General features: G+C 55.2%; 2 protein-coding genes across 2 annotated transcripts in view; one reads left to right on the top strand and one right to left on the bottom strand.

Moving 5' to 3' along the window:
- Positions 1–15,675, top strand: part of FBN3 (fibrillin 3) — a gene marked incomplete at both ends in the record, with an annotated part of 107,213 nt that extends 91,538 nt beyond the window's left edge. Inside the window, 28 exons of the mRNA XM_082331014.1 lie at positions 1–69; positions 325–450; positions 771–896; positions 1,377–1,526; positions 2,146–2,217; positions 3,301–3,426; positions 3,902–4,027; positions 4,550–4,675; positions 4,914–5,030; positions 5,266–5,394; positions 6,024–6,143; positions 6,512–6,637; positions 6,724–6,876; positions 7,329–7,394; positions 7,691–7,816; positions 8,070–8,189; positions 8,642–8,764; positions 9,045–9,176; positions 9,788–9,913; positions 10,153–10,359; positions 10,624–10,749; positions 11,354–11,476; positions 11,869–11,985; positions 12,249–12,377; positions 12,953–13,072; positions 13,569–13,800; positions 14,343–14,511; positions 15,301–15,675. Coding sequence (XP_082187140.1) covers positions 1–69; positions 325–450; positions 771–896; positions 1,377–1,526; positions 2,146–2,217; positions 3,301–3,426; positions 3,902–4,027; positions 4,550–4,675; positions 4,914–5,030; positions 5,266–5,394; positions 6,024–6,143; positions 6,512–6,637; positions 6,724–6,876; positions 7,329–7,394; positions 7,691–7,816; positions 8,070–8,189; positions 8,642–8,764; positions 9,045–9,176; positions 9,788–9,913; positions 10,153–10,359; positions 10,624–10,749; positions 11,354–11,476; positions 11,869–11,985; positions 12,249–12,377; positions 12,953–13,072; positions 13,569–13,800; positions 14,343–14,511; positions 15,301–15,675 — 3,857 coding nt within the window. The remainder of the gene's footprint in view (positions 70–324; positions 451–770; positions 897–1,376; positions 1,527–2,145; positions 2,218–3,300; positions 3,427–3,901; positions 4,028–4,549; positions 4,676–4,913; positions 5,031–5,265; positions 5,395–6,023; positions 6,144–6,511; positions 6,638–6,723; positions 6,877–7,328; positions 7,395–7,690; positions 7,817–8,069; positions 8,190–8,641; positions 8,765–9,044; positions 9,177–9,787; positions 9,914–10,152; positions 10,360–10,623; positions 10,750–11,353; positions 11,477–11,868; positions 11,986–12,248; positions 12,378–12,952; positions 13,073–13,568; positions 13,801–14,342; positions 14,512–15,300) is intronic.
- A 3,896-nt stretch (positions 15,676–19,571) lies between these two features.
- CTXN1 (cortexin 1) lies at positions 19,572–26,083 on the bottom strand. The gene is made up of 3 exons (XM_082330937.1): positions 25,952–26,083; positions 21,689–21,805; positions 19,572–21,161 (listed from the first exon to the last, which is right to left on the bottom strand). Exon 3 carries the CDS (start codon positions 21,026–21,028, stop codon positions 20,741–20,743), a length of 288 nt encoding a protein of 95 aa, XP_082187063.1. The 5' UTR covers positions 21,029–21,161; positions 21,689–21,805; positions 25,952–26,083; the 3' UTR covers positions 19,572–20,740.
- Between the last annotated feature and the right edge of the window lie 458 nt (positions 26,084–26,541).

The following is a 26,541-nucleotide window of genomic DNA, read 5'->3' as shown; positions in this document are numbered from 1 at the left end:
CCGAGTACAAGACCTTGTGCCCTGGAGGAGAAGGTTTCCGGCCCAACCCCATCACTGTCATCCTGGAAGGTAAGCGACCTGGCCCCCATGCCCCCTCACCAGGGGCTTGGGTGCTGGGGGAGCCCACCCCGGTACGGGCACTGTCTGCCATGGCACTGGGCTGGCTGGGTGCCCGCCGAGCCCTCTGGCCACCTGGCCGAGCCGCTTGGGCACCAGCAGAGGCTGGAGGTGGTGGGATGAACTTGCCGGGGATCCCGGGGTGAAGGCACTGCCTGGGCTGGTCTGGCAGGCAGCGAACACCTCCCGGCTGCTCTCCCTCCTCAGATATCGACGAGTGCCAGGAGCTGCCGGGCCTCTGCCAGGGCGGCAACTGCGTGAACACTTTTGGCAGCTTCCAGTGTGAGTGCCCCCTTGGCTACTACCTCAACGAGGACACACGCATCTGTGAAGGTAGCTGCACCGTGGTGCCTGTGCTTGTCTGTGTGCCTGGCGTGTATGGCACACGTGTGCACATGCATGCGTGCATGTGTGTGCAACAGAGTTGTGCGTGTATCTGGCCTGCCCTAGGAGTGGTTGGCAGAATCCCTTCCCCTTTTTCTTCCAGACTTCCCATCCTCATCACAAACCCTGTCCCCTTTCCCAGTGCCAGGCCAGCCTGGTCCCTGTGCCAGGCCCATCCATACCTTGTGCCAAGCTTGCCCTCAACCCCACACTGGGCCTTTCTCTACCTGTGCCCAGTGCTTTGACCTCCAATCTCCTTTATTTGGCAGACATTGATGAGTGCTCTGCTCACATTGGGATCTGCGGCCCTGGGACCTGCTACAACACCCTTGGCAACTACACCTGCGTGTGCCCCCCTGAGTACATGCAAGTCAACGGAGGAAATAACTGCATGGGTACGGCATGCTCCAAATCTGCAGGAAGGGGTCTGGCAGTACCCTGCCTGTGCGCGGCCCCTGGGTCGTGCTGTGGGTAGTGTGGTGTGGGCAACGTAGCTGAGCGAACGGGGCAGAAGTGCTGGGAGCAGGGGCTGGGATTCGGGATTCCTGAGTTCACCAGTGTCTCACCGCATCCCTGCCCCTACACCGTGCACGTTGCCCGTGCCGGAGATGTTGACGCTTGCCCTGCCAGCAATTATAGGGAGAGTGGCTGGCACAGGGCGGTGAGAGACCCAGCAGAGCATTGCCACTGCCTGCTACAAGGCAGGATCCAACGGTCTCACTGGGGCAGGGCTTCAGCCCATCACTGCAGCACTTTGCTGGGCACCCTTGTGTGTCACCTGCAGTCCCTGAGCACCAGGACAGGACAGGGTGGCATATCCCCAGCAATGAGTGTCCTGGGGCTGGCATGAGACGCTGTCTGGGCTGCCTTTGCAGACATGAGGAAGAGCGTGTGCTATCGCAACTACAACGACACGTGTGAGAACGAGCTCTCCTTCAACATGACCAAGAAGATGTGCTGCTGCTCCTACAACATTGGCAAGGCCTGGAACAAGCCATGTGAGCCCTGCCCCACGCCAGCCAGCCGTAAGTCAACCTTCCTGGAAGGGTATCTTGATACCGTGGCTGCCCCCTTGCTTTTCTGGCAATCCCGTGCACTTTGAGACACAGACACTAACAAAATAGAAGGGGACAAGGGAGAGCATCATGTCTGGCAGGCAGCGCCTGCGGGTAAGCGCTGTGGGGAAATGAATTGCGCTAGAAGGACGCAGGGGAGTGGGACAGTGTCTGCGGAGAGACGATGTGTGGGCTGTGGGCAGGCAGTGGGTCTGGGCTGCGTGGGCAGGCTGGGCTTGGGTCGCAGCGTTGCAGTGGGGAGTGCTGGCCGTGCGCTGCGAGGAGGAGCGAGTCTGTACCTGCGTGCAAGGCACACAGATGCCATATCTGTGCATGCCTTTTACTGTGTGTGCACGTGCCCTGCAGTGCACGCGCGTGTAAGCCCTTTGCCTGGTGCCATACGTGTTCTTGGGGTTCCCCATGTGCCGGCCCCTGCGACTCCTGGCCGAGCACCGTGCAGATCCCCTCCTGCCTGTCAGACCCCCTCTCTGCTCTACTCCAGCCATAGTTGGCCCTTGCCCCTCTTGCCCCTCGCTGCACCCCACTCTGCCCACCGGGCATGGCCATGACCTCGGTGTTCCCCTTCCAGCCGAGTACCAGATCCTGTGTGGAAACCAGGCCCCCGGGTTTATCATCGACATCCACACAGGAAAGCCGATCGGTGAGTAGAGCCCCCAACCCCTGTGGAGCCAGGTCTGCTCTCTGCCCCTCTGCTTTCTTCCCATGCTGCTTGTGAGCTTGTTCCCTTCCCCTCCCTTAGTAAATTAAGCCCTGAGCAGAGAAGAGACAAGGAAAAGAGGTGGCAGACATGGCTGCAAGCAGCTGGCCAAGCCTTCAAGACAATGTCCTGAGTGGCTAGGCTGCTCGGACCTCCCCACATTTGCAGTCGTGCCTTGGTTTCTGTCCCACCTGGAGAGAGAGGTGGCCAGTGACCACAGACAGAGGCCAGTGGCCAGGTGGATCCAGACCCGTGATAGCCCTGGCGCTCACACTGCCAGCAGCACTGGCCCTACAGCAGCAGGGCACCGCTGAGAGCCAAGGCTTCAGGTTTGTGTTTTGGTGGATGGAAAGCCAGAGGAGCTGTTGAAAGATTTGTGGGCTGTCTACAGATGTTTTGCAGTCTTGAAAGATGGACTCGCTGGTAATTTGTTTGACAGATTAGTTAATCATCGCTTCACCTGGCCTTGGTAGTGCCAGCCAGGCGACTGAAGAGGAGGGAGATGAGTTCATCTTTTGCTCCCAGGAAGAAAGTGCAACAGAGAGTATCGGTGCGGGGCTGCAGGGCTGGTGGTGGATTGTGCTGGGCACAGCGACAGTCAGGGACCCTGGAGCCATCTCAGTGTTTCAGTGACCCCCTGGACTTCCCATTTGCAGCCTGGTCTCAGAACCTGAGCAAGTGTCCATGTTACTGCAGAGACACACTCAAAGAAAACAAGGTGGATGTCCTGGGTGGGATCCTTCCCAACGTGTGCTGTGCAGGCTCCGCCAGCAGTCCCGTGCCTCCTACGACTTGGAGTCTTGTGTGGCTCTGTTGTCTACCCAGACCTCTGCAGAGCAGCCCTAGCCTGGCATGATCTGCAGGACCCAGTATCAATCCCCCAAGAGCTGCTCCGCTGTTTGTCTGGTGGCCCTTTCCTGCTAGTCTTCTTTTTAGAATGAACAAGGGCAGCAGTCTCCCAGCAATGGGGGATGCTTTCCTCCCTGCTGCCTTCCCGAGATGCTGAGAGATGTTGTCTGTGTGCAGATATTGATGAGTGCAGTGAGATCCCTGCTATCTGCACGAACGGTGTCTGCATCAACCAAATTGGCAGCTTCAGGTGCGAGTGTCCCATTGGATTCAGCTACAACAACATCCTGCTCATCTGTGAAGGTAACGGGGCAGCCAGGGCAACGCTGCCGAGGGTGCCCAGGAGGGTGGGGGTTCGCGTGGCACCAGCATCTCCCCACCTCACGGGGCACCAGGGTGAGGGCTGTCAGCAGACATGGATGGAGTCTACATGTTCTCAGCCTTCTTGAAATCTTCTTCATTTTCCGCATCAATGGTTGGACAAAAATTGCTGATTTTCATTCATGTTCCTGTCTGGTTTTCCCCTCCTCTGTTTTTTGGGGATTTTTTTACAAAAAGTTTGCACATGTGAGTGTTTCAAAGTTTTGAGTGGTAACTAAAATTCATTATTTTATTGCAAAACAACAGAAAAAGATTGAAAATTGACCCAGGTTGGAGTAAGCCAAGGGTTAAAATTCAGTTGACTCCACTGAGCCGCTCCAGCCCTACCAGGATGATGGTGCCTGGTGAGCGCTTGGCACGCTGCACAGTCAAGGTTTGCATTGCTCTCCTCCCACAGACATCGATGAATGCAGCAGTGGGGAGAACCTCTGCCAGCGCAACGCCGACTGCATCAACATCCCGGGCAGTTACAGGTGCGAATGCTCAACTGGATACAAGCTGTCGCCTAGCGGAGCCTGCGTGGGTAAGATGGGAGCTCTTTGCTACCTATTCCAGAGACACGCGTGCGAGGTGCTGACACCCCTGCCTAGGCTCTTCGGGCGGTTTTGCAGACCACCGCGTGTGGACCCAAGGAAGGACAGGATGAAGGACGTGCCTGTCCCATCCATGGGTTCCTGGTCTTTTGTCAAGCCTGGGGACTTACAGCCTGGCTGTGCTGTGATTATGGCATACCTGTACTTTTGGAATAATTCCCAGGGATTGTGGGCTCCTGAGGGATGAGAAAAGGTCACTGTGAAGTGCAGTTTTAGTCTGGTAGCTCAGGCCATCCTCTCCAATTAAATTTCTTTTTTTTAGAGATGGCACTGCATAAATCTTGTTCTCTGTGAAGCCGCCTCTCAGAAAACCAAGACCCCGTTCTGCTGTGCTGCTGCTCACAGACGCAGCTTCCCCCCAGCAGGCAGGGGTCTGCAGAAGGCCAGTGCCTTGGCTTTTCCCATTTGGTGTGTCCCTTCTGCTCACCAGTGCCCACTTTGCTTTGTTTTAGGTCGCAACGAATGCCAGGAGATCCCCAATGTCTGCAGCCACGGGGACTGCGTTGACACGGAGGGCAGCTACGTCTGCATCTGCCACAACGGCTTCAAGGCCACGGGGGAGCAGACCATGTGCATGGGTCAGTGTGACTGCTGCAGTCCCGCCGTGTGAATCAGATATCAGGATGGACGTGAGCTCTCTCCAGCACATGCTGGGTAGTGCCAAGGACAGCCAAGGGCCACTGTGTCCTCTTGATCCCAGGCCGTCCCTGCAAGCCACAGGAGTGCTCTGCAGCTGCCTGGACCCTGTCTGCACACCCAAGACGGTGACTCTCAGCTCACTCAGCCCCTGAATCAGCTGTGACCTTCTCTCTGCAGATATTGATGAGTGTGACCGACAGCCCTGTGGAAACGGGACCTGCAAGAACACAGTTGGCTCCTACAACTGCCTCTGCTTCCCTGGCTTTGAGCTAACGCACAATAACGACTGCATGGGTGAGTTGCGTGAAATCCTGAGCGCATGGATAGCTGGCTGGGGTCAACGTGGCAACGGCTGTGGGGCATGGAGTGTCACACAGTGGCATACAGGGGGTCAGCTCTGGGTGTCACCTGGCAGTGGCTGTAGGGGTGGTTGTATGTGTCGGAGGTGTAGGGCTGGCTAAGGCGGCACACTGACACTCACAGGCTGTGCATATCTCTTCCCGTTGTGCTTATCATTTCCCTCCCACAGACATTGATGAGTGTTCATCCCTGGTGGGGCAGGTGTGTCGAAACGGCCAGTGCATCAACAGCATCGGCTCCTTCCAGTGCCTGTGCCAAGAGGGGTATGACCGGACCCCTGATGGGAAGAACTGCGTAGGTGAGTGTCCGGGCAGCAGGCTGGCCCTTCTCAGTGGGCTGAGCTGTATGATGGCACGGCTGGCACTGTGCAGTGCTATGAGACATGGTCCCCAAGCTGATCCCATCAGAGGCAACTGAGCAGTGGACTCTCCAGAAGCGCTCACAAGGCCCCAAGTCCTCTGGAGCCAAAGCCTGGTCCTTTGACTGCCCGTGGAGAGCTGGACTGGGCCCCACTATGCCTGCACCTCCCTTCCAGCAATGCAGGGAATAGTCAAGTCAGTCCCTTTCCATGTGCTGAGACCTGCAGGCAGCGAGGAGAAACATTGTCCTGTCCATGCCCCTAAAGCATGCAGAGCTGTACCAGGGATGCCTTGGGAACTGTCCTGCAGGCAGGGGCTGTGGGGACAGACAGGCACGTTGTACACTGGCTACTTGTGTCCGCTCTGCCTCCTGCAGCACCAGGTCCTGCAGGGCTGAGTCCATGTTCCCAAGGTAGAGCATCTTGGAAAATGTCTTATCTGCTTCCCTTGCATCTTTTGGGCAAAGCAGGGTGCAGCTGCAGGTAGGGCCTGGGTGCAGCAAGGTACCCTGCACCCAAGTCCTCTGAGCTGAGCACAGACACTATCATTTATTTCCCCTCCTCTGCAGACATCAACGAGTGCGTGAGCCTGCCTGGGACCTGCTCCCCGGGCACCTGCCAGAACCTGGAGGGCTCCTTCCGCTGTATCTGCCCCCCTGGGTACGAGGTGCAGAACGACAACTGCATCGGTAATGTTGGCTCTCTGCCTCCTCCATTTCCAGCACAGCATGTGGTCACCTTGGACTATTCCCAGAACAACCATGTTCTTCCTGAGGGGGCTGGGGCATGCATCACCACCCCTGAATATCTTCTGGAAAGCAATTGGACACGGAGCAAGGCAAGGCCTGCTCCCATGACGGAGGAGGCTCTGTGGTTTTGCTGTGCCCTGGCCTGTTCGTTGTCCCATTTGCCCTGAGGGTGGGTTAAGGGTTGGGGCCCGGGTGATATCCTGCAGGCGTCAGAGCTCCCCAGACATCACAGACAGCTGGTTTTAATGCAATGAGGAAAGGAGTGACCTTTGGCTGCTCTGTAAGTAGTATGTCCCTGGTGCTCCCAGATATCAACGAGTGTGAAGAGGAGCCCAACATCTGCCTTTTCGGGACATGCACCAACACCCCTGGCAGCTTCCAGTGTGTCTGCCCTCCAGGCTTTGTGCTGTCTGATAACGGCCGACGGTGCTTCGGTGAGTGCAGCTCCTCGTGGCGGGGAGGGGAGCATAACCCCCCTGGACGTCTGCAATGACCTGTGCATTTCCCCATCCTCCTACAGATACTCGCCAGAGCTTCTGCTTCACTCGCTTTGACAACGGAAAGTGCTCTGTCCCCAAGGCCTTTAACACCACCAAGGCTCGGTGTTGCTGCAGCAAGATGCCAGGAGAAGGCTGGGGAGACCCCTGTGAGCTGTGCCCGCAGGAGGGAAACGGTGGGTGTGCCGGGACCTAGCTCCATGGGAGAGATGGCTGTGTGTGTCTCCGACATGCGCAGAGCGTGGGGAAGGTGTGCAGGTCAGGCGAGACAACCAGCAACGCAAGCTGTCGAGCAAAGTGGGCTCCTCCATCTGGAGAGTACTGCCTTAAAACCTAGTAGCCCTTACTGGAGTGCAGTATTCCCTGGGTGTCCAGCAACCAGTCAGGCTTATTTCTGCTTTGGATCTGCTCTCAGTTCTCTGCAGGGCTTTAGATAAGGCAAAAGCATCCCAGTGCTTCCAGATCCAAGGCACACACAGGTGTTTTCCAACCAGCCGGGGTTTTGTGGCCTCCCATGGGCAGTGAGCTGTCAAGCTCTCAGTCGTGCACTAGAAGCCTCCAAAGCACATTTCAGCTTCTGTGAGTAGAAGCACTTGTAAGCATATCTCACTTTTCTGCTTTCTTCCAGTTGCCTTCCAGGAGCTGTGTCCATATGGCCACGGAGCCATCCCAGGCCCAGGTGACACCCGAGAAGGTAAGGTCTGATCTAGGGATGAGAAGAAATTTGGGGGTTTTTGGGGGGTTGGGCGGTGCTTAGAAGCAACCCAAGTTAGGCTATCTGGAGAGTAGGGTTGAATCCCAGTGGCAGGAGGGCAGGGACATAGGACTGGGTGCCCTCCCAAGCTCACGGTCTCTGACTGCTGACCAAAGGTTCAGCCCCCAGCTCTGGAGAGGGAGTATCTGGGATTGCAGGGTCAGCCCTGAGGGGACAGGGATATGTTTCTGGTTACGTGCTGACATGAGGTTTCATTGCCTTGGTTTCCCTTCTAGATGTTAATGAATGCTCAGAGAACCTGGGTGTCTGCATAAATGGAGCCTGCATTAACACTGACGGGTCCTTCCGCTGCGAGTGCCCCTTCGGGTACAACCTGGACTACACAGGAGTCAACTGCGTGGGTGAGGGTCTGCGTGGGGACCACCTGCTCCCTCTTGCTTTTATCCTCCTTACATCAGAGGCTATGAGCATGTGTGTGCCTCTGTGTGTGTGTGCGTGTGGAGAGAAGGAACTTGCTTCTCCCCTGCCCCTTTGCTTTTTACCCCTGGTTCCTGGCTTTGCTGGGCTTGTTTGAATGCTCTGGCTGCAAGAGGAGACCAGCCTGCACCTTCTCTATCTAACTCATCCACCTAACATGGTCCTGGCTTCCTCCAGATACCGATGAGTGCTCCATTGGCAACCCTTGTGGCAACGGCACCTGCACCAACGTGGTGGGAGGCTTCGAGTGCGCCTGTGATGAGGGCTTTGAGCCAGGTCCCATGATGACATGTGAAGGTAATGCTGCTGTGGGGCAACCCCTTCACCCCCATTGCATACTGGGCCACATGTGTGACCCCACTGGGTGAGCAGCAGTCAGGTCATCCTCCAATGGACAGTGCAGAAAAGCTGTCTGGGGCTCATCTCCACATGAGTGTGTACATCAGCACTGGTCCCCGTCGGCTTTCTCTGAGGCTGAAGCCCAGGGAGAGGTATGGAGACCTGCCTAAATGCAGGAGCTACCTCGCCAAGGAGCCAGGACCCTGTCCCCATCAAAGCTGCTGAGACACCAGGTGTCTGTCCCTCTGCAGCTGAAGACCATGACAGGAAACCTTGGTGGAATAAAGTTCTCATGAGATGAATGCACAGGGAGGGGGGGAGTCTGTCCTGGGGAGGTCCACCACCATTACTGCCCAGCTGACTCTGCTGAGAGCACAGAGTCGAGCTCTCTCCTCTCTCCTGCCTCCCAGATATCAATGAATGCTCATTGAACCCCCTGCTCTGTGCTTTCCGCTGCATCAACACCTTTGGCTCCTACGAGTGCACCTGCCCATCTGGATACGCCCTCCGAGAAGACAGAAGAATGTGCAGAGGTAAAATCCCCTTCTGTACCCATCAGGGGAGCTCCCACCCTCCCCAGGCCCCTGCGCTTAGCCGGTCTCTGGTGCAGAAGGCAGGACTTCTGCGCTGGCATCTCTGGGCTTGTGCTCACTCTCACCTACCTTGGTGTCTATGCTGTGTGCCAGCCAGCCTGGACCAAGGCAGTAGGGGCTGGCGGAGCAGTGCAGATATGAGCACTCAGTTCCTAGTTGCTCCCACAGAGCTGCAGAGCTGGCAGGTTGGACATAAGTCTCATGAGGTTCTCGGTTGCAGATCTGGATGAGTGTGCAGAGGGACTGCACGACTGCGAGTCTCGAGGGATGCTGTGCAAGAATCTCATTGGCACCTTCATGTGCATCTGCCCACCAGGAATGCAGCGCAGGCCCGATGGAGAGGGCTGCACAGGTACCAAGGACTAGGCTGGGAGGGGTTCCCAGTGGGGCTGGAGACCATCCTCTTCTAGGCATTGTCCATGTAGCTTTATTTTATGTCCTTCTGTCAAACTGCTCCTCCCCAGGGTTTCCCAGAACTTCCTCTATGTCCCACCAGATGCCTACACGCACAAAACCTCTGTTCATCTCTGGACCCATGGGTCTACACAGTTCCAGCACAGAGTGACACAGCGTTATGTCATGTGTCCTTTCTCTTGAGTCTTTCCATGTCTATGTCAAGCTTCTTTGCACTGAGCTACTTTTGGAAGGGCCAGTGCTGGACAGCCCAGACCTGCGCAGTATTAGGCACAGCAGGAATGCAGAGTGAGCCCAGCTCCACTCCTAGCTCAGCAGCTTGGCCACTTGCAGACGGAGAATGTGCAAACCAGGGAAGCCGGTACTCAGCCACCCTGCTTTGGGAGAGGTCCAGGGCAGCTGCATGTTTCTCGGCTGCCTAAGGATGTGGAAGTGGTCCTCAAGGACTATGGGAGGGCGTTTCAAGCTGAGTGGTAGCGTGGCGACTCATGAAAAGCTGAAATTTGTCCTATGCCTCACCGCAGCTCGTTGTGGTTCCTTCCTTCCTAGATGAGAACGAGTGTCGCACCAAGCCTGGAATCTGCCCCAACGGCCGCTGCATCAACACGGTGGGAAGTTACCGCTGTGACTGCAACGAAGGTTTTGAAGTCAGCCCCTCTGGCACAGAGTGTATTGGTAATTACCAAGTCCTGGTGGGTCTTGAGCAGCCTCTCTTTAGGAGCAGATGATGCTTTTCAGGTGTTTCAGGGTTTCTGAGTGGAAAGATTGTTGGAGCATCACCTTTACCTTTAGCATTATCCATACCACACTACCCTCCACGCGGGAACTGGCACGGGCTGGACTGGCTGCTGGGTTATCCCTGGTGCTGACACTGACTCAGATCCTGACCTTGTATCCCCACTCTCTCTGTCCAGACACTCGCCAGGGATTCTGCTTCACGGAAGTGCTGCAAACCATGTGCCAGATGTCCTCCACCAACCGCAACCTGGTCACCAAATCTGAGTGCTGCTGCAACAGTGGGCGCAGCTGGGGCCCCCAGTGTGAGCTCTGCCCCCTTCCTGGAACCGCCCAGTACAAGAAAATGTGTCCTCATGGGCCAGGGTACTCCACTGATGGGAGAGGTGAGCTGGGGCCCAAATCACCTTCAATGCAGAAGGGAGAAAGCAGAGGTGTGGGTACAGGCAGAATTCCCCTGGGAACTGGCTGGGACAGACCTACACAGTGCCTGGAGCAGGCAAGAATCCTCTGCGACATTATCTTACAACCCCCTGAATGTAGTCTCTGGCTCCCAGGGAGAGTCTGAGCTGCCCTGGCACAGTGCTGGCACAGGAGCATGGGGACAGAGTCAGCATTGGCACTAACAGGTCCTTCCCTCCCTCCCACAGACATCGACGAGTGCAAGGTACTGCCCAACCTCTGCAAGAACGGACAGTGCATCAACAGCATCGGCTCCTTCCGCTGCCACTGCAGGCTGGGCTACACCGCGGATATCACAGGCACAGCCTGTGTGGGTGAGTCGGGAGAAGGAAACCCGTGTCTCTGGACAGCCCTTGGCCTTGGCAGGCTTCCACCCCTACGTTGCAGCATGCAAAGAGAGGGTCCTGTAACCCCATGGGCTTTGTCAGAGCCATGGCTGCTACTGCCTGCTGGGCAGAGGTGACAAAGCTCCAGAAGTACAGGGCTGGCCCGATCCCTGATGTTCCCAGTACTCAGGAGGAGCATCCACCCATCTGTTCAGCTAGGAAGGGGCTGCGAAAGATGTCACTCAGATCCACCAAGGGCACACAACATCCCATATATGAGCAGGGAGGTGATTCAGCTCTTTACCTGCAGGAGACCTCCTAGATTTGCTGTGCTGGCTCAAAGAAGGTGCTCCCTCAAAGTCCCTGTCTTGGCTCCCCTGCTTCCTGGAGAGTGGAAAAGATGCATTTATCTGGGGCAGGGAGTGCCAGGATCCATAGGGCCATCTGACCACCTAGTTATGTGGGGCCATGAAACCTGGGATCCCCTTGTATTCAGGAGCCCCTTGGTGGACTGCGTGGTCCAAGGGGTGGTGGGGACCCAGCCCAGCAGCACAACCTGCGAATGCTGATGTGTCTTGTCTCTCGAGTCTAGATTTGGATGAGTGTAACCAGTCCCCTAAGCCGTGTAACTTCATCTGCAAGAACACAGAAGGCAGCTACCAGTGCTCCTGCCCCCGAGGGTACATTCTGCAAGAGGATGGGAAGATCTGCAAAGGTATTCACCCCGGAGAAGGCAGCAGAGACACTGCCTCATCTCTGGCAGCAGGGGGGATGGCAAGAGCTGATTAACACGTGCCAGAACAGTCCAGAGTCTGGGAGAGTCTGGGATTTGTGGATTACAGGAGAGGCAGAGAAAAATCTCTGCATCTTCCAAACGTGGCTGTATAAGACCAGCAGTGGAGGTGGGAAGAGGCTCCCTGGACTTGTGATTCTCGTGTCAGAATTTTGTGCGTGCTGTTCCTGAGGCTGGTCCATGACAGGTCCTGGTCTGCCCAGGACCACGGTGTATCACTGTGTACATGTGGGTGTCACAGATTCAGACCACAAAGATAAGATATAACTCAGTAAGATAAATTGAGACATGTATTCTTGTGCTTGTTGCTTTAGACTTGGATGAATGTTCTACCAAGCAGCACAACTGCCAGTTCCTCTGTGTGAACATTATCGGAGGATTCAACTGCAAATGCCCCCCAGGCTTCACTCAGCACCACTCATCCTGCATCGGTGAGTAGAGGCATTTGCTGCTCTGCGATACAGCACCAGCAAGGTCCCCATGGGTTAGCTTTAAGCCCAGGAGAGTCTTTCCAGCCCTCCAGCTCTGGCTGTAGAGCGCTGCCCTTCTCCAGTCGGCCTGGGGTTGTGCATCTGACTTGCCTGTCTGCTACTCAGACTGGGCTAAGCTCCACGATGCAAGGTAGCTGTCTGCAAAGCTGCGCACAGCCACATCGTTGGGGATGAACTTACAAGTGGCTGCCGGTGTTTTGCAGACAATAATGAGTGCACAGCTCAGCCCTCTCTGTGTGGAGCCAAAGGACAGTGTCTGAACACGCCAGGCAGCTACAACTGCGAGTGTCAGAAAGGATTCTCCCTGGACAGCTCTGGTGTCAACTGTGAAGGTGGGTCTGTGTCTCTGGGGCTTTGGCGGACACATGTTCCACATGGAAGAGTTCCTAGTTCGCTCACAGTCTCTAAGGCAGCTCGGTCCCACCAAGAAGGGACTGCTCCTTACTGTGGGGCAGCAGAAACCCACACGGGAAGCCCTGGTGCAAAGGAGAGGTCAGTGCATGACCTGCCTGGAGAAACACTGTCTCTTGGACAAGTAGATGAAGGTCTTGGTGCTGCAACCAGAGCAGCCCAAGGTGGGAAAGGAATGGTCCTGTATCTCATGCCGGCCAAAACCCACCATGTGCTGTGCTAAAGAAAAGCCGATGTTCAGCACAGGCAGCCTGAAGCAGATCTGGTAATGGGCCAGGCCAGACCTTAAACCAAAAAACATCCAAGCAGGGGCTGCAAGGGGAGGTATGTGGACCCTGGGGCTGAGGGTGTTACTCAAGTCCAAGCTGCAGAGATATAGTCAGAAGAACCGCCCACCCACACGGACACCCTCAGGGATGCTGGTCCCTGTGCAGCCAGCGCTGCCCACAGGACAGGGAGAAGTTGTCTCACCACCATCTGTGTTACGTTGCTGCAGATGTGGATGAGTGCGATGGAAACCATCGGTGCCAGCATGGCTGCCAGAATGTGCTCGGAGGCTACCGCTGCGGCTGTCCGCAGGGCTACGTGCAGCACTACCAGTGGAATCAGTGTGTGGGTGAGTGTGGGATGGGGGCTCTTGTATGCTGTAGCTGTGGGGTGGGGGATAGGGGGCGGCTAAGCCCCAAGTCCCTCTCCAGCCACCCCGGCTGTCTCTGACCCTGGATTCTGGGTTCATCTCTGCAAACCCAGCACTGAGCTTCCTGCCCCAGAGACAGACCGTGCCTGTGCCCAGAGATGGTGCCCCTGCCCTGACTGCACTGCCCCAGGTTCTCTCTGCAACAGCGACCATCAGGCAGCTGCTCTGCAGAGTGATGAGCTCCCAGTGCTTCTGACACCAGCAGCTCCCTACATTGCAGGAGGATAAAAAAATCAAGGCCTTCAGGGACCTGCATGGGATGAGGTTTCACCAGGGAGCCAGGAGAAGAGAGCCTGCTGCCAGCTCAGCGATGGTCATGGGCAGATTTACTTGGCCGTGGCGGGTGGGGAGCGCCAGCAGCACAGGAGCTCCCTTCCACCAAGCTTCTAACCAGTTCTGCTGTCTTTGGGTGCAGATGAAAACGAGTGTTCCAGCCCCACCGCCTGCGGCTCTGCCTCCTGCTACAACACTCTGGGAAGTTTCAAGTGCGTCTGCCCGTCTGGCTTTGATTTTGACCAAGCCTTTGGTGGGTGCCAGGATGTGGATGAATGCTCGGCAGGCGGCAGCCCCTGCAGTTACGGCTGCTCCAACACAGACGGAGGCTATCTCTGCGGCTGTCCTGGAGGTTACTTCCGAGCAGGACAAGGGTAAGAGAGCAGCCAGCAGGTAGTCCCCCCAGGCACCTGTACGTTCCTGGGGGATATTGCAGGCTGCCAAGCACATGGTGCTCCCAGGCATGCTCCATCCCCATGTTTCTGCTCTCTGCCACCAATACAATTGGAAGGAGCCCCAGGAGCCAGTGAGCTCCCATTCCCGCATGAGTCCTCAGCTTCTCCATGCCAGTCTGTTCCTCACCCATCAAAGATCCTCATGCTAATGTGTGTCTCCTCTTCCATTTCACTAATCCAATGGTTAGTGCAGCTGCTAGCACGGTAGCAGATGCTCTGCAGATCCATCTAGTCCAGGGTGCGGACACATTAAACCTACTGGCCACATCTAAACAAGATGTGTCCTGATCTCTCTCAGACACGTCCTGTGTACAAGCCATTCTGTACAAGCCACGTCCTATACCCAGGCATGATCCTCCACGTGTTTCTGGGTGCCACACGGAGAACCTGTGAGGGCAATGGTAAGATTTCCTCCTTGAAGCATGAATCTGAGATGGGTCTCTCTGCTCTTCTGCCACCAGACACTGTATTTCTGGCTTGGGTTTTGGGAAAGGTTCCTACCTTCCTGCCCCCCAAGAAGAAGATGAAGACAACCTGCTCTCCCCTGAAACTTGCTATGAGTGCAAGATAAATGGCTACCCCAAGAGGGGTCGGCAGCGACGCAGTGTCAATGGCACTGAGAAGCACCAGGTAAGAAATCCATGGTATCCTGGATGGGGTGGAGGAAGGCAAGAGCTGGGTCGCTTGGGGGTTGGCTGCCTGGGGTGGATCCCGTGCAGTGTGCCCATTCCTGTGGGGCTGCCTCAGTCCAGACAGAGAGAGCAGCTCACTCTGGACCTGCCCACGCTGGGTGCTTGGGTGTTTGTGGATGCCACTGAGTCCAGAAGTCCTTGCAGAAATGAAAGGTCTTTCACAATACGTTAGAGAAGGTCAGGACAATCTTAAGTGACACACACTTTGGCCACAAATGTCTGGAAATGCATGCAACCAAGAAATAAAGCACATATATTTCCTTGCAAGGGGAGCTGGCGGGGAAGCGGTTCCCACAGGGCCGTAGAGGACTGTCAGCACTTGCTGTCTGACTCCAGACTGGACCTGTCACCATAAATTCAGGTTCGTCCTTGAAGGGAAGTTCTGGCCTCTGTCCAAGGCTCCCCCAAGAATTTCACAGGCCTGGGCAGGACAGATTGGACTGGGATGTCACTATGGGTCCTTCAGGCCTCGGGGGGAAAATGCCCCTGAATTTATTGGTTCTTTCCCTGAAGATGAGGGCTGTGTACTGGCTGGTTCAGTCTCAGAGACACAAACAGGGTACCAAGAAACACTTGAAGGGAAGCAAGGATCGTAGAAGTTGTAGCCACTTCTCAGAGCTGCTTTGGGGTGGTCCTTGGGGCAGAAGTCCTCTAAATCAAGTCCTCCTTCACCTGGCCATGAGCTTTTTTTGGTATCTGTAAGTAACATGCCTGGTTCCTTTCGAAGGATCACACTGTGAACTTGGCCAGCATGGATGTGGATGCTCCTCTGTCCATGATGCTGAACCTCTCTGACCTGGCTCACAAGGAGCACATCCTGGAGCTCCTGCCAGCCGTGGAGCCCCTGGAGAACCGTGTGCGGTACCTCATCTCCCACGGGAATGAGGATGGCTACTTCCGCATCCACCAAAAAGAGGGGCTCAGCTACCTGCACCTCAGCCGCAAGAAAATAGTGCCTGGCACCTACCTGCTGGAAATCGTGAGCGTGCCCCTGTACCGCAAGAGGGAACTGCAGAAACTAGAGGCCAAGAACCACCTCAACTACTTAGCAGGGGAGCTGGGCCAAGCACTGAGGATGAAGCTCCAGCTCCAGCTCTACTAACATCCATGAGATCCACCCACCCAACCGACAGTACAGTCCTTAGCCTTGCCATCCACACCTGGAAACAACTGCCTCTTCTCTCGCTGCACCCCCTGCCACCACCTCCCCCACTGCACTGTACAACTGATGGGAAATGTCCCTCTGGGCTCAGCACTCACCTCGGCCATGCAGGGATACTGCGCTTCATGGGGTGCTTGAGTTAAAACCAAGCCACACCGCAAAAGAGCTCATGAAAGCTTTGCCAAAGGTTCAAACCTTGTTAGCAGGGACTCCCTCCCTCTGCTCAGCTCCTGCCTTTAACCAAGATACTGTTAGTCTGAGCTGGCAAGGGCAGTACCATGGGGAAGCTGCCTGTCCTTCATGGTCACAGGCTAAACATCACCCCACAGCCCAGGAGATGTGAGGGGGGGCTGGGGGCAGCTTTGGAAGGAGCTATGGCACGGTGTGGTATTAGTGCATTTCCCAACAGCTCTTGTTCCTCCTTTGCTTCTGCATTGTCCTGATGGTGCTGCAGAAACCATCCCATACCTACACTGGCTGTGCTCTGTCTCTGTCTGTCCTCTCCATGTCCTCTGGTCCTTTTGGGCTCCTCCGTCAAACAGGAAAGGTCACCTCTGAGTGAAGGGGCAGTTCAGGTTGCTAACCTCACATCATGAAGCAGCCAGGCCACAGGACCACAGGCTCCTGTGGGGAACTTAGGATTTTCACACTGTGGTATGCTAAACACGTGCACACCCTCCAAAGATTGGAGCTGGAAGGGCTTTTCCAGAGCTCCAGCAAGTCTGGGGGTTAAGGTGTCCTCCTATAAATGAGGAGGAGCTCTGGGGAAAGGCAAATAATTGCATTGTTGAATGCGGTTGGACAAAATAAGCTGGCAGGAAAAATGTCATGAGTCTGGTAGAGAGCATCTGGATGCTTCCCATGCCAGAGGGGATGGAGGGCTTGGCAGTACCTGGCATGCTGCAGGGGCAATTTTCCTGGCCACCACCACTGTGAGTGTTTGAAAATCCTGTGAAAAGTTTCCCACCAGCAGGAGCAAGATGGGGATGGGGTGGTCTCTGCAGCCTGGCAGGCAGAAAGAGGCAGGGACAGCCAGAGCTTCATTTTGCAAACGGTCCTTGACTCTGAGCCACCCCATCTGTGCGACTCCGGTGCTTACGGCCAGACCCCCCCCAGTCAGGAGCGCTTCTGAAAACGGGGGCTGCAGGTCGCTCCCCTCTGGTTGTCGCATACATCTTGGTCAGTCCAAGGGGACAACCGAGATGGACCGTCTCTGGTTAATGCAGACAAACGAAATGCACTAAAAAGAGTCTGGAAAATATTAATTGAGTGAATTGAGGTCTCCCTGCTGCCTTGAGTAGCCTGTCCAGACCATTCTGTCCAGGTGGGCTTTTCTTCCTCCCTCAAGAGTGTTCTTCACACAGCTGGTCTCTGCAATGCCATTTCCTAGGTTTGCATGAATCTGTTTTCAGTTCTGCATCAACCCTGTGCATCACCACAGGAGAGAAAGGTGCTAATTCACTCTGGTGACACACAAGACTACCTTACCAACAAATCCAAGGTGCTTTCAGCTTTCAGAAGCTGGTGCTGGTATTGAATCGTCAGCGTTAGTGCACTGTATCCATCCACCCTTTCATATTTATGTATAACCACCAAAGTTATGATTGCTCGTTGTTGTGAGGAGTGCATATTCCTGTAGCTTTTTTTGGTACTTGGGGGGGATTGTTTTTTTCCTGGTACGCTGCCACCGCATGGGGTGGGGGAAGTGTATGTATACTGTATTTGGGCTAATGTCAAACTTGAAAACTCTTTTGCATAATGCAGCTCCAGACTCTGGATTTTGCAAGAGTCCCAGAGCTTGTGACAGGATGGGTGGCCTGATGTTTGGGGGTTTTTTTATTATTTTGTTTTGTTTTGTTTTGTTTTTCCAACAGGTGCTTTTTTTTAAAAAAGAAAAACTATTAATAATAATAAATTAGCAGAGATGGGTTTGTGTGTGTGTGTTGAGCCAAAAGTCTCAAATGAAAAAGCTCAAGGTTTCCTTCATTCCTCTCTGGTGCGGTGTTTTTTTTTGTATTGACATTTCTTGCTGGTTGTTTTTTTTTTGGGAAGCGTTGAAACCCAAGACCTGTGCCCCCGTGTCCCGCACAGAGAGGTGGCTCTTTGTGGAATTCCTTTTTGTATCAGAAGCAACAGCAACAATAAAATTATTTTGGGTTAAGTGGTTCTGTGTCTTCCTCCTCATCCGGGCAGCACCGTGCCCGTCTGCCAGGGCTGAGGTGCAGCGGGGAGGCCACGTCGGAGGCAGCCTGGGAGCGTGGCAGGACCTGTCCTAGCTCCAACACGGAGGGAGCCCAAGCTGGTTCCTTCTCTGTGCTCCTCAGGGACACAGTTTCACCCTTACAGCCTCACCCAGCTCTCCCACCCCTGCGTGTCTCAGCACCGATGGGGGCTTTGGGGTCCTTCCCAAAGCCTCAGAGCAGAAGGCAGATGAGGCAGGAGGGACAGATGCATCAGCAAAGCCTGTCCTGATCCTTTGCTCTCTCCCAGCAAGGGGAGTGGAAGGAGAGCAATGCCAGAGCTGGAGACCAGATCGGTGAGCCCAGCCGAGGGGTCTCTGCACCCCGTCATTGCTGCTGGGCTGAGGAGAGGTTACAGGGACCAGGACAGGGAGGAGGGGGACACAAAAAGGGCTGGCGGAGAGGAGACAGAGGGGATGCAGGAGAACGGAGGCAAACCTACTGCTACCACCCCTCCTCCCCGCTCACCCTGCCCGTGCTGTGGTCACCCTCGGCTCTTGGCTCATCCCCCTTTGAGGAGCAGCACCATTCTTGCTGCTTGCGGGTGGTTTTGCTGAGCGGTGGTTGTGCCGAGCAGAGGTCGTGCAATGCAGGGCTTGCCTAGGCCGTGCAGTGAATGGTACATGTAGGGTGTGCGATGACACAGACGCTTGGCCAGAGATTGTGGTGTGTGGCCAGGAGTGGCTGAGTTCAGTTCAAACCCTAGTTCCAGGCTGATATTCTCGTTTTTAGCAAGCTCTTCTTGGGCTCCCATTCTGGACACAGAGCCATGTGCCACAAGAGGGCAGGCAGGGCTGCAGCATCCCCGCGACTGGGAGGGAGCCCACCGCCTTACCGGGTGGTGGGAGAGCAGGGGCACGGCTGGGTGGGGGGACAATCATGCGATGAAACCTGGGCAAAGGAAAACGGTGCCCATTGAGCTCAGACAGCTGGAAACCGTCCCTCAAACAGCTTCCCGGGCTTGGCAGTAGGTGAGTGGTGGTAGCCTTGTGTCGGACAGCGGTGCCAGAGGAGGTGCAGAAGCGGGGTGCGCTGGGCTTGGGTACCCAGGTCCTGCCACTCCTCTGCAGGACCCAGCAGTGACTCCTTGCCTCTTCCTCCATGTCAGTGCTCATGCACTGGGGACTCTCCGGGGGTGACCTGCACCCACACATCCAGAAAGTCCCTCTGGATACAGCAGAACCTACCAGGCTGCTGCCTGCAGGGCTGCACTCGTCGTGCAGCCCCAGATTGATGTAGAAGACACGGCCAGGCACAGCCCACGGGTCCTGAAGCAGACGTGGCCAGGCTGTGACTGTCCCTGCCCACCAACAGTGGCCCAGGTGCCATGCTGTGGCCAAGGAGCACCTTCTGCATGTCCCTGACAGAGCACGTGCCCAGGTACGGGGCACCCACAGCACCATGGCCTGGTGGTGATGCTCCTGTCCCACACGGCACCCACCCCCTGCAGAGCAGCTCCAGCTTCTGCTGAGAGATGCGGGGTCTTGGCTCAGACAGAGAGATGGGGCAGCCCACCACTGCCGGGGAGCGGCCGCTACTCCTCCGAGCGCCTGCTGGGACGCCTCAAAGAGCAGAGGACGCGCTGTGTGGGGTTAGCACAGTGCAGCTTTATTTCCATGGTGAGGGAGGAGGTTCTCCCCCAGGGGCTCAAATCCCTTAGTACAAAGCTTCTTACTAGCCCACAGCCATAACCCACCATGGCTTTTGCTAGCCCTGTGGCTAGCTGCAGCACCCCTGCTCAACAGGCATGGTTCCCGCAGAGGGGCAGGAGGACAGCCTTGTTTTCCCCTTGGCTGCTTACACAGCCCTTCTGATACCCAGACGCAGGATGGCCAGGGAAGGGCTGGCTACCCCCAGCAACCCCCTGGACGTGGGGAGGCCACCCAGATCCTGCTGGAGCAGGGACTGGCCAGAGCGGGCTACCGGTGGGAGGCTGCCAGGCTTGGGCTGGCTGAGGAGCACCTCCCAAGTGTTGTGTGGGACCTTTGATCCCTCCTGGGCTCCCAGCAGGACCACCCAGGCAGGTCTGCAGGTAGCTGCATGACTGTACCTTGCTCAGACCATTTTCACCAGTTGGGCAGGGACAGGTCACTACGGTGTAAAGCAGAGAGCAGGCTGCAGGGCTGGATGCCAAAAGGGGGCTGCGCATGGGGGGGTCTCCATCTCCCCCTCACTTGTGGGTGGGGGGCACTTGGGGCTGCCACACAGAAAGGAACAAAGCCAGCACTTGGGTCTGGTGCCTATAAACCCCCGACAGACACAGCTCAGCTACAGCAACACACACACGCACGCACTGGACCACGGTCAGCACTCCCCGCAGGACACAGACGAGGGCGACGTGGGGGGCAGGAGGAGGTGGGGGTCAAAGCTCTGGCCTGGCACCAGGCAGAGCCACCCAGACCAGCAGCCCTGTGGGCCGTGGCTGAGGGCAGGTCCCGCCATGCCCTGCCCCATCCCCTCCTGCCCCTCACTGCAGCACGCGACGCTGCCCGGGGGCACGGTGGGCAGCAGGGACCACGCGGAGTCATATCAGCCCTCCAACACATCTCTCCAAGAGTCCCGCAGACTGCAAAGAGAACTGAAAAGTGCTTAGAAAAGAGAGAAAACCCTAGAAAACCCACCCTGGACAAGAGCCCGACCTCACCTCCCTGCCCAGAGCATCCCTGCTGGCCCGGGGCAACACCACAGAGGAAGGGGGGGCCGGGGCCGGGGCCAGCTGGGGTGGGAGGCACACAGAGCACCCAGGCTCGCCCCATCCCTGCCCTCTACACCAAGGCGTAGTCAAACTGGCCCCTCTCCAACCCCTCCTTGTGGTCAGTCCAGGAGGAGGCGGGCATGCGGCTGTAGGGGTCCAGCAGGATGCGAAAGCAGCGCACCATCAGCATCACCAAGAAGACCAGGAGGAAGATGACAAAGGCAAAGACGGTTTTCTGCTCAGCATCCATACCCGCAGTGCTGGCTGGGTGCTCAACCAAGGAGGGGGAGAGCAGTTCATAATCCATCGTCGATGCATCATTCATGGCAGAGGCGAGGAGTGCGTGGGCAGGGCGCATTCGGCCGCCCCGGTGCCCGGGCAGCCAGCTTCAGCCTCCCACTGTGCCCACGCACCCAGAGCACGGGTTACTCCATAGCCACCAGCGCTGCTATGCCGAGCTCGGGGTTTGCTCCTGCCCAGGCCAAGAGCTCCTGGAGGGGAAAGCAGAGATGGTGAGGGAGGAGAAATTGGCCATGGGCTACACCAACTCTGCTAAATAACCGGGGGCAGGGAAGAGCAGAGAAGTTCACAAGTGGATCCCTGGTTTTCTAGCAAGCTCAAGAAACCATTCGTAAGGGGCACGAAGGCATGGGGTGGGTGGGCAATCCAGAGCACTGGTGCAGAGCTTGCCTCTCAGGTCATAAATCCCCAGCAAGCCTCTGGAGAGGGTGCCCACCTGTGAAGGCTCGTGCTGCAGGACCCTTACGGACCAGCTGCCCTGAATCACAGGAAAATTCACACTGAAAAGGACCTCAGCTGTGGAGTCAGAGTGGGCTGCTCAGGGATTTATCTAGTCTGGTCTTGAACTTCTCCCAAGATGGACACAAGCTTAGAGTTTGCCCACTCCTATTGAGGGACAAGTGTCCAGCTGCTGTATTTCCCTGGGCACAATGACTGCCTTTAGTTTTGCACCAGGCATAGAAGGAGCGGAGTCCCGATGGAGAAGGAGGGCACCTACCTCACTGCAGTTGCATGGGGACACTAGCATTGCTATTGCAGCAGGAGGAGGAGGAGGAGGCTGTGTCCAAACAGCCACGTCACTGAGGAAAGCTCTCCAGGGTCCAGCTTTCTCGGGCTAGGGATGTAAAGCAGAAGGACAAAGATAGCAAAAGAGGTTAAAAGGACCACAGTCACTAGGAGTCATAGCAAAACACCACAAGGCACCTCTGAAGTTCTCAGTGTCTCTTGTCAGACCGGCACTGGATGGAGTTCACCTAGGGGAACACCCACACCAACCTCCCCTTGCAGCATCCCGGAGCCTGAGTGCTCTCAGTGCTGTGGAGACTCCAGAAAAAAAAAAAAAAGCCCCACTTGGACACACCAGGAAACAGCGAAAGCATCCCCTGCCCTCCCGTGCAGCAATACTGGCTCCGTCCGGGAGCAATATCGGGGGCAAGGCAAAGGCAGAGCCCAGTCCCAAGGCCAAGGCACTCAGACACCGACCAGAGCAGGTTCAGCACGGCTCTGACTCACGCTGAGGACCTGCTCACTTTCCTTTATCTGCAGCTCCTGGGGCACCATGAGGAACAGTGCTTGCTGGCTTTAAAAATAATGTCATGTAATAGCAGCAAAATAAAGGGCAAGAGCAGCAATAAGGTGAGCACAGCTGCTCTCGGCTTTTCACCCGTTATTTGGTATTCTCCCTTCCCAGACATATCTCTCGTGTCTAGACCAGACATGGGTGCTCTCTTGATAGCTGTCTGTACAACACTGAGCCATCAGCCAGCATCAACCCTGCTCTCCCCTGGGACAAAACACCACCATAACACCCCTGCCCATGGGGGTGGCGAGCCCTGAGCTGGCATCCCTGCATCAATAATTTGGCCAGGGTCTCTCTGAACCCCTGAACACTGACCATCCCAAAAGAGCTGTCTTGACACTTCCACTGACACCGTCCCAGTTACTTGCTGAGGCTCCAGATGTCCTTCGGGGCTGAGCAGGGGCCTTGCCCTGCTTTGGCATAGTTACACTACTGCAGGGAAGTGTCCAGTAGAGTTCCCCAAAGGGAAACGGTACCTACATCCCGCATCACGTTAAGAGGACGCTGGCCACCCCTAGTGTGACTCCATCCAGAAGCCCCTCAGACTGCCAAGCTTCCATCATGCTGGGGTTTATCCCTGCCCCCAGTATATCCCCAACTGAGCATGGGATGCAGGGATAAGGCAAAGACGGTTCCCACAGCACAGGTATCGCATCATAGAATCATAGAATTATTTAGATTGGAAAAGACCTTTAAGATCATCCCAGCACTGCCAAGGCCACCACTAAACCATGTCCCTAAGCACCACATCTCCCCGGCTTTTAAATCCCCCCAGGGATGGGGACTCAACCACTTCCCTGGGCAGCCTGTTCCAATGCTTGATAACCCTTTCAGTAAAGAAACATTTCCTAATATCCAACCTAAACCTCCCCTGGTGCAACTTGAGGGAGGGCAGGAGGATGGGGATGAGGGAACTGAGCTGAAGGAGCTTCCACCTTGCAAGAGAGCACTTGGGTCTCCCCTCCCCAGCCAGTGGGTGATGGCTCCACATGGTCCTGTCAAGGGGAGGAATACCCACCCATGGCGGAGCATTGATGGGATACAGCATCCCACTCCTCTCCACGGAGGTCTTTGGGGACAGACGCAGCTCTCTACAGCCTCCATCTCCTTGCAGAGCTCCTAGTGCCCTGGGAGCCCTCAGGAATGCCCTGGGCTTTGAAAGCAATGAAAGCTGGGGCACCGCTGCCTCTCTGCTCAGGGGAGATGCATGCTTCCCATGGACACATTGGGGTTAAGAAAATCCCCCTTCGTGGTTCTCAGTGCCAGAGATGCTCAGGACAGGGTCTGCTGCAATATAAGTGACCCAAGCACAAATCAGGTATCTGGAGGTGCCTGACTCACATCAAAAGTACAGGGAGGAACAGGCACATTCAGGACAAAGTATGAGATTTTTCTGCTAAATAGTATTCCTGGTATTATATCCTATAGTATTCAGGATAAAGGATTTCCCTCACATTTGGGATGTGTTGCTTTTTCATTACTGTATGAAGAATCAGATCTTCATTTCCCAGGAATTTTGAGCAGAGGAAAAAACGGCTGATAAGACAGTTAAATGAAGGCAGCTGTTATTTAAGGAACATTTGATTGAGTTTTATTAAGATTCATGTTCCCTTAGTAACTAAAAAGAATACATGAGCAAGGAAATTGCTTAATAAGGACAGAACTCACAAAGGAAGAGGATCACTGTCAACAATTCAGCGACACTGTGGTGAGATTTTTCTGGGTATGAAACACGAATTAAATGTTAATTTGGGAATGGCAAATATCTAATGAGATATTTATTTAAAAAGAAGTACAGAGCAGTGTTTACCGATGCAGGATGCCATCTGGTATGGAGGGCTCACCCTTCCCACTGCAAACACCTCCAAACTGAAAATCTGAGTGGGCAGCGAAGGGAGGTTATGGGATCTCAGCAGAGATGGGGCCGCACAGCACTGGCATGACTCAGCCCGCTCTCTGGACTACACCCAGATGCTTCTGCTAGCACCAGCTTATTCCACCCTTTAAGTCCTTGCAGGTTTTTGACCAGGAGTCAAGACCTAGAGATAGGTAGTGGCTGGGAAAGCACAAGAGCCTGGCGAAGAGAAGGCTCCGGGGAGCCCTTATTGCAGCCTTTCAGTACTTAAAGAGGGCTTATAAGAAAGATGGGGACAGAGGTAATGGTTTTAAACTAAAAGAGGGGAGATTCAGACTGGGTATAAGGAAGACATTTTTTACACTGAGGGTGGTGAAGCACTGGCCCAGGTTGCCCAGAGAGGTGGTGGATGCCCCATCCCTGGAAACATTCAAGGCCAGGTTGGACGGGGCTCTGAGCAACCTGATCTGGTTGAATATGTCCCTGCCCATGGCAGGGGGGATGGACTGGATGGGCTTTAGAGGTCCCTCCCAACCCAAACCATTCTGTGATTCTAAGAGGTGTCCAAAGCAGAATCAGAGCCTAATTAGGGAAAGCAGCTGGAGAAAGTCTTCCGTGTCAGCCAGAAAGCAATTTCTGGATACTAACATTTCGGGTATTGCTTACTTCCAATTTACAGTCGAGTAACCTTGCTCAAAAAAAATCTGTTCCTCCTTCAAACAGTTTACTCCCACCAGCAAATAAAAGATGAAGTCGGGAGCCTTGGCATAGCCCTGCTTCGCTCTGCGTTAGCGCACAGTCCGTGCTCCGTGCAGCTGGTGTGCAGGGGACGGCGAGCGGGGAGCCCAGCTCGGGATCCTGGGTCCAAGCGATAAAGCAGCTCTCCAAGTCATGGGTAAATTTGTCTCAGGGTGCTGGGAGGTTAAGTCAGCTTTGCAACACCTGGCACTGAAAGGTGGGCAGTTTATCAGCAGGAATTAAAAAAAGACCAACATGATTTGCACAATAAAGCAGAATTGCACCAGAAAGGCTTGATCTGCTCAAAGAATGAAACTGGAAGATGACAGGACACGAGCCGCAGCGGAGCAGGGTTTAATTACACGGTGTCATGGATGCAGTCCAACAACTAGGGAATTACTCAGTTTACACACTTTTAACTATACCCAACTAAGTACTTTTATAACCAAAAATAGACATTTACAATTATATAACAATAAGAAATGAGACTAATGTCTTAAAAGGAGAAAGTAGAGCGAGTTTTGATGGAGGAGAGCTAGGAGGGGCTAAAATGCTTAAATTGAAATGAAGCTTTCGTAGAGACCAGAATAAAATGACTGCACACAGAATAAGAACCAGAGCAAATTCATTAGGATGGTGCTAAAATAACCCTGCTTTGAAAAGCACAACCCTACTGTTGCTCCCCATACAAATCTGTTTGAGACATCTAGGAGAAAAATTCAAAAGATAGATGCATCCAGGGTCCTGGGAAGGTCTAACAAGGATGGTTCTGTGGCCAAAATGAGCAGGGCAGGGGAGCAATGTAGCATAAGCACTAACACAGGGCTCTGGCAAAGGGCTGAGCGCACATTTGCTGCTCCGCGGGAGCCAGGGGTCTCGCAGGACCCAGCGCCGGGTGCTCCCCTCCGTTAATATTCACTGCATCGCTGCACATGGTGCACAACCGCCTGTTGCAACCAGACAGCAAATGCGATCGCCAGGGAGATATGAAAGCAAACGCCCTCGCAAGGATTGCAGGCAAACAAGTTTCTGCCTAAGCAGGAGGATTTCTAGCACCTAAGCTCCTTAGAGATGGGAAAAGGCTTTACTTGCAAGTGCAGCAGGGTTGTGGTTCTCCCTCCGTCGTTCCACTTCTGCGCTTCCAAAGCAAAGGGTCCGTCTGTCCGAGGCGGGTCCGCTCGCCCCTGCTGGGATGGAGGCAGCTGGGCGCCTTTCTGGGAACTGTACCCTCGTGCTTGGCACTGTTACATGGAGCTCATGAAGCAGCTGAATTCTTTGCAGGGTTTACATTGCCTTTTTCAGTAAATGTTGCTGCTGGGTCAAACAAACGAATCCCTCTGGGTTATGGCACAGCTGCCAGTGTAAGCACAACCAGAGGCTCTGCCAGGGGAAGCTGAACTTCCAACAGGATGCAGGCCCCTGGAGCGAAGAGCTGCACCGCGTCCTCAGAGGTATTTCTGCCCCATATTAAAGCACGTTGTGAACCTCCTGGCTGGCAGATGCTGAGAACACAGGGCCGTGGTCTCCAGCTGCTTTACAGGATGCACCCCGGACCTGTGAGCAAACAGGGCTGGGACTATCCAGCTATATTTCTGTCTTCCCTTCCTATGCATCCCAAAGACAAATTGCTGCGTTGTCCCTGGAAATCTGCTCCTGTCTCTGCCGCCAACTCCTGCAC

Source organism: Platalea leucorodia (assembly GCF_965183815.1).
Source record: "Platalea leucorodia genome assembly, chromosome: 21".
Lineage (NCBI taxonomy): Eukaryota > Metazoa > Chordata > Aves > Pelecaniformes > Threskiornithidae > Platalea > Platalea leucorodia.
The sequence above is the reverse complement of the archived record's forward strand: the minus strand, read 5'-3'. Positions and strand labels throughout refer to the sequence as shown.